The sequence below is a fragment of the Malania oleifera genome, chromosome 4, assembly GCF_029873635.1.
Source record: "Malania oleifera isolate guangnan ecotype guangnan chromosome 4, ASM2987363v1, whole genome shotgun sequence".
Classification (NCBI taxonomy): Eukaryota; Viridiplantae; Streptophyta; class Magnoliopsida; order Santalales; family Ximeniaceae; genus Malania; species Malania oleifera.
This window is the reverse complement of record NC_080420.1, coordinates 2,964,608-2,971,732: the sequence shown is the minus strand read 5'-3', so window position 1 is coordinate 2,971,732 and position 7,125 is coordinate 2,964,608. Positions and strand designations below refer to the sequence as shown.

Below are 7,125 nucleotides of genomic sequence, written 5' to 3'. Positions count from 1 at the left end.
CATCTATTAAAATGATATATTCATTTCTTTTTTATCATTTAAAGCCTTTCATTAGCTCATAACTTTTTATGTCGGTTTTTCCTTTTCAATAGTTCCCTTACTAGACAAAACTACGTTAAACCCGATATCTATATCGCAAGTGACAAGATGCAAGGGATGGAGACGAGCCAACTCTGATTGTAAAATTCACAACCTAATGTTCCAAATAGTCTTCTAAACTGATGCTAACGGCCTATTCAATACATTTTGATAAGCTCAACTGTGTCACTTGCTGAACATCACACAATTACCTCTTCCGCATATTTATTAGAAGAAGAAGACGAAGAAGAAACCAACTAATGTGCTGATTCAGTTCAAATAACAGGAGGTCCTATTTATGCTTCAGTGAAAGGTCTCCAAGCTATGGATTCCAACAATGCACTTAGGGCAGTGGCAGTGTCAAAAAATGCTACTCGATGTAATGGGATGGGCGTGTTGAAAATCCTACAGGGCGCTCGTTCCATGCAAGTTTTTTTATTTATTTCTTGAATATATTTTCTCAGTTTTCATCAAATGACCAAACAGTCCTCAATTTTAAAGCAAGAAAAGAAATTACTTCATTACAAATTAATGTGGAGAATGGGTAGGATTTGTAAAGTACTGAGATAAGAGAGAAAAAAAGAGGTGTCCTACAAAATACCATTACAACTACAAAAGTGGGATACAACACGAGCAGACTCTGCCCCCCATTTTCTCCCCGCACTTTCATTCGCAGAAACATGCTTATAAACTTCATCCCTTGCTAAAAAAAATAAAAATAAAAATAAGGCAGTCCGGTGTACAAAGCTCCTGCATATGCGGGGTCCAGGGAAGGGGCGGACCACAATGGATTATCAAAATCAGAATGACTAGTTTGGGGTGTAAGTGTGTAACTTTAAAATCCTTGGGAAGTTACTCACTTCCCCATTTTCTCACCACACTTTCTTTTGCAGAAACATGTTTATAAACTTCATCCCTGGATGTATTATCAAAATCAGAATGACTAGTTTGGGATGTGATTTTCAAAACCTTTGATGTTATGAAAGTAAACCCATTTCTTGTTCCTCGCAAAGCAAACAGCAATGGATTGAAGATGATAGCAAGCATCACTTCACCTTTGGCAACTATAAGGTACTGTAAAATGAGAGAGAAAGAGAGAGTATTATGTGATAGAATTAAATAAAATTCAAGAAAGGGAATGAACAAACTAATAAACTGCTTACCATGAGAATAATACCCAGGACAGTCAGGCCACCCTGTTGTGCTTCTTGCCAGAAACGATCACCATCCGATCCATCGAACCATCTGCCCCATCCAAACCAACCTCCTCCACCAGCATCACCTCCTCCACCTAACTCCTCCCTCCTTTTAATCTCTTTGTTCCATTTTTCAAAATCACTTTTTTTCCCACCAAGCGCACTTTCTAATGCCTTTCTAGCTTGTTCCTATGGCCAAAAGCAAGTCAGTTGATAGGAAAAAAAAAAAGGGGCCATATACTTAACAGTTGTATCAAACTAAAAATAATTAAAAGGGCAAAATAACTTACAGTTGTACCAAACTAAAAATAATTATACCTTCCAATGTCCTCCCACAAGGACCAAGGGAAAGATAAAAGTACACAACATGCCAAAAAAGGACCAACAACTGGTGAGCATCAAGCATAGAATGTCTATCATTTCACTTCCCAACATATATGGTTTTCAATAAAGCATTTGACCAACTACCTGGTACTGGATAGGGTTAGGTACACTTTCCAATCACCCCCCATTCTGTTTGGGTGCATTTCAGTGACAATTTTACAGCACAAAACTGGACTAGACTGGATTGGCATTATTATCTTGTACCATGTTTGGATTGCAATACCCATTGGATATGCTAATCATTCAAGAGACCAAAATATCCATTTAGGATACATACCAGATCAAACCCTCCTTAAACCCCTCTAGCAGTTGTTCTCAGAACACCAGAAGTGGCAGCAGCAGCGGCTGCTATGTGTTGCCATCTTTTACCTTGAAGCCGCTCTTCTAGCAGACTATCATTTTCTCTTATCTGCTGCTGCAATTTTCAGTTTTTTTTCTTATCGCTGTTTACTGATTCGAAAAGAAAGAACAGGGAGTCGGGATGTGTGAGGACGGTTTGCCAGACATTATGAGTGATGAGTTTCTGCAGGAATGATCTTGCCATAGAAGACAATTGGCAAGCAACGAATGGGAGAGAGTCAGCTGTGTGAAGGAAACAGGAAGGTCATCCTTGTCCTTTCTTTTTTTCCTTTTTCTTTTTTTCATTATGGAGATCGCCTAGCTGGGGCTGGCCAAATGGACAGGGTGGGAGGTGGAGGGCTGGGGCAGCTAGCCCTATAACACATGCATGGACTAAGCTTCTCCTTTCTAGCCCAGCCTGATCCCACTAGTGAATTGCACCAAACATGGGGTATGGGTCCTTAGTAACCTAGCCACCAAAGCAAATACACCCCCTAGGGCAATAAGTTGTGGTGAAATCCTTTGCTCATCCCACATTAACAATTATGAACACAATCAAGGATGCCAAGGAAGGACTCACATAGATAATTCATAATGTTTAAAATAAGGTATTCTTTAATTTGAGATGATTTTTTCTTTTATTTTGAGTGTCATAACAGAAAGAATCCATCAAGAACTTGCCAATACTCAAATAAAGGACTTAGACGAACAGGGTGAGAAAATTTCTTTTAATATGTTAATTAAACTATTTACTGCTCACAAGCGGTAATATTCACATAATGTCAAGAGCTGTTTCTCTATCATTCCTAAATATCCAAAGCATAGCGGTTGAATAGTTGTGAAACTAATATCTGCTCATGGATAGCTTGGGCTTGGCATGTGGAGCACAACATTTCTCCTTGCTAAAACAACAGCAGCAACAACAAAAACTAAGCCTTAAGTCCCACGCGGTGGGATCAGCTACATGAATTCATTTCCATCAATTTACAATCGTGGGCAATTTTCTTCGACAATTTAAGGGCTATTAAATCCTTACTATTTCACCCAAGTTTAAGATATTTTAGGTATACCCCTCCCCTACACTTTGTATAGTCACTAAAAGTAACTAACTAGTCCTCAATGGAGCATTATTTGGCCCATGTTGTATATGTTCAAACCATCTGAGACACCCTTCCCTTACGAGTGCCATGCCTAAACCATCTAAGACGCCCTTCCTTTACCGTATCTTCTACAAATGTTATGTTTAACTTACCACGAGTATGTTCATTCTCTAATATTTCTTTTAACGTTATACCACTCATTCACCTTAGCATTCTCAATTCGATAACTTTTACTTTATGGATATGTTGTTTCTTAGTAACCCAACATTCTGATCCACAACACATAGCTAATCTTATACAACCTAAAAAATTTTCTTTTTAATTTGACGGTTATTATACGATCACACAATACATCTGAAACATTTATCCATTTTACATATCCTACTTTAGCTCTATGTATAATATCTTCTTCAATTTCTCTTTCAGCTTGCACAATAGATCCAAGACACCAAAATCTCGTAGTGCTATTAATTTCTTGACCTTCATATTTAATCTTTTCTCCAATATTCCTCCTACTATGATTGAAATTACATTTCATATATTATATCTTATTTCTAAAACTTCTCTTTACAATTCTGACTTAAATTCTACACCATCTCTAGTTTCATCAATCAATACACTATCATCTGTTAACAACATATACAACCTCATCTTGGATACTCCTAGTAAGTTGATCCATCAGTAGTGCAAAAAGATAAGGGCTCAAAGTAGATTGTACACCTATTTTCATTGGAAATTCTTTAGACTCTCCACCTGTAATCCTAACACTAGTCATTACTCTATCATACATATCCTTAATGGCATCAATATACATGTTACATACTCCCTTTTTTATAAAATCTACCATAAAACTTCCCTAGGTACCTTGACGTAATCTTTCTCTAAGTCAATAACCACATCTGAGTCTCTCTTCTTTTTCTTAAACTTTTCCCTAGTTAATATTCTAGGCTTAAGACCAAATTGATTTTTAAAGACCCTTATGTCTAACTTAAGTCTTTGTTCAATTACCCTTTCTCACAATTTCATTGTCTAACTCATAAGTTTGACTACATGATATTTATTACAATTTTGAATATCTCCTACATTTTTGTGTATAGGTAATAAAGTATTTTTCCTCTACTCATTTGACATTTTCCTAGTTTATATAATTGTAATAAATAGATTAGTGAATCATATAATTCGTTATCACCTATGTGTTTCCAACTTTAATTCCAATCCTATAATTTTTCCATTTTTCATCTTTTCTAATGCCAACATAACTTCATTAAACCTATTTTTTCCAAAAATAAATTAAATTTTCAAATTTTTCCTCATTTGTCAATTATAAGTTTACGCCTTCTACTTACTTTTCATTAAATAGCTTACTAAAATAACTTCACCATCCTTTTTTTATGTCTTCTACTTTAATCAAGACACTATCATCCTCATTTGTTTTATATATTGGTGAATTAAATAAACTAACTCAAAGCTTAGGGTCTCTTTGGCATCATTTTTGTATTTTGTTTATGTTTATATGCAATGAAGAAACAAATTATGACAACACCATTGTCTATGTTACTAGTTTTCCGCTTCTTTTGTTGATCTTCAATTGTCTTCAATGAAACTGAAAATCAAATTTGTGGTTTTTAGTTCTTTCGGCAAACACCAGAATACTTTAATACCTAGCATTAACTTTTGTTGATTAAGTTGTTCATTTTATACATAATTTTTAATTAAAATTAAAATAGAGACCATGTGCATTCAAAATACATTTAAGATAAAAATATCCATAAAATTTCAAAAAAAAAAATTTTAAAAATTAATAATGACTGTTTTATTTTTCAATTGTCATGCACGATATGATTATTCTTGTGGCGCTAAAAAGTGAGTTTTCAAATACAATAATTAAGTAAATATTTATAATAATATTTTAAAAATTTGTATTCCTTTTGCATTTCTATTATTCCAATTATATTTATTTTATTGCAATTTGATTCAAGGACAAAAATGAGCATTCATCCAATCAAGTTTATAAATTTATCTTAGATTTAAAAGTATTGAGTAAACAAGTTGCTAATTATCGGTTTTTTGTTTTTATTTCCAATTTTGTTTTCGTTTCTGATTTTTGTTTTCACAGTTTTGACAATTATACCAAACAACCCCTTCAATTTCAAGCACCATTACTAAACAATTTCAATATACAACAACAATAACAACAAAGCCAAGCTTTAGCTTTCTCATTTTTTATTTTTTTAGTGCAAACTGAACTACGTTAACTCTAATTTTGCGAATAAATCTCATATTTTTAGTTTTTTCTTCATTTGACAATTCTAAGTTTAAGCCTTCTATTTGGCTTTCATTAAACAACTTACTAAAGTAACTTCGTCATCTTTCTTTAATATCTTCGTCCTTAACCAAGACAATTTCATCCTCACTTTTAATATATTTTACATTTCCTAAGTCCTTACTCTTCTTTTCTCTAACTTTAGCAAGTTTAAATATATCTCTTACTGAACAATTTCAATATGCAATAATATAACATCCACTATGCACATGTAGTTGTAGGAAAATAAACTCCTAAAAAGCCTAATTCTGAAAACAATTGAAAAGTTAATGATAATAGAACAACTTGTGATCAGTGAAAATTAATTAAGCTTCTGAATATGCTTAATAAATCAGAAACAAACCAAACTTGAATGTGCTACTTGAGCTCAGGTCAAGCATATCTCAATCCACTCAGTTGAGCAGATTTTGAAGTTCGAACTTTCGAACAACCAACTTGCTTCTAATCTAAAATGGGCCTCTTCAAACACCTATGGTTAAAGACTGCATGATTTTCTAGTTTTGAGGACTACATTAAATAGAAAAAGTTAACCTGGCACAAGAAAAAGAAAAAACCCAAGACATGCATGCTCATTAGTCATTACCATGCCACGGGACTTGAGGTACCTTCAAAGTTGCATGTAAACTAATCCCTAAATTCATAGCATTTATATTTACATAATCTAGCCCCTCTTCTTGCGCAATGGAAACACTCTGGAACAGACCGTGCTATGCTGGCAAACCATCCACACCCCCAATCCTCTAAATCTTCCGTTGGTCATTACAGTGCATTTGGGAACATGAAGATTGAACTCTAGGTTTGAATTTTGTGGAATTCGTCAAATTTCAATATAATTCTATACTATATTTTGTACAAATCCATACAAATGACAAATCCAAATCCTTCAACACCACTTCCAAACGCAGTACTACAGTTCTTGACAACTATTCCCTTGACTTCCCCGTAAAACACTGAATGCACAATCGAAAACCCATTCGTCTAAATTATACAATCAATTTTTCAAACCCAGAAATGTCAGCAGCTATAAAGGGAATTAGGGCTTTCAAAAAAAAATCTGGGCCACAATCTACCAGATTGCCCAATCAATAACAAACAAAATACGAGTGATCCGACATACAGAAAGAACGCAGACGAAAAACCAGAAAGATTTTTGGGTACCTGTTTGCGATTGTCCGAGAAGAGGCACGAAAATCTGCCATTGCACTGCGGTTGCCGGTGCAAGGAAGCTCGGTTGTGGCTCCCGTTTTGGCGGCGGCTTGCAGTGCAGAACCTGATAGGGGGTGAAGAAAAGCCATGGATGGTTTTGGCTGGTAAAGGGTTTAGGCTGAGAAGCTGCGCCATTGGCTTTGCATTCCCCAACCAGCTTCGCTGATTAGAATGAGAATAAATTTGGGTTACATTTGGTATTTTTACGGAAATATTTAATTTAAAATGTAATAAGTGTTGTAAATGAAATAAAGAGAAAATTATAAAAAAATTAAAGTAAAGAAATTTAGAAGTATAAAAATTGTAGTCTAGTTTTTAAGAAACTAGATGTTGTTAAATGTCTTTTTTTATCAATTTTAATTGTAAAATATGTCCTTATATCGGTAAATATTATATTAGCATCCCAAAGGTCAATTTTATAATGAATCATTATGTGAACATACCAAAATTATAACTTATTTTTAAGATAGTCATCCACATGTATAATATACACGTTTTA

At 34.2% G+C, this 7,125-nt stretch overlaps 1 protein-coding gene across 1 annotated transcript; it reads right to left on the bottom strand.

Moving 5' to 3' along the window:
- Window positions 1-571: 571 nt before the first annotated feature.
- On the bottom strand, window positions 572-6,816 carry LOC131152848 (uncharacterized). The gene is made up of 3 exons (XM_058104752.1): window positions 6,579-6,816; window positions 1,242-1,463; window positions 572-1,152 (listed from the first exon to the last, which is right to left on the bottom strand). Exons 1-3 carry the CDS (start codon window positions 6,759-6,761, stop codon window positions 931-933), a joined length of 627 nt encoding a protein of 208 aa, XP_057960735.1. The 5' UTR covers window positions 6,762-6,816; the 3' UTR covers window positions 572-930.
- Between the last annotated feature and the right edge of the window lie 309 nt (window positions 6,817-7,125).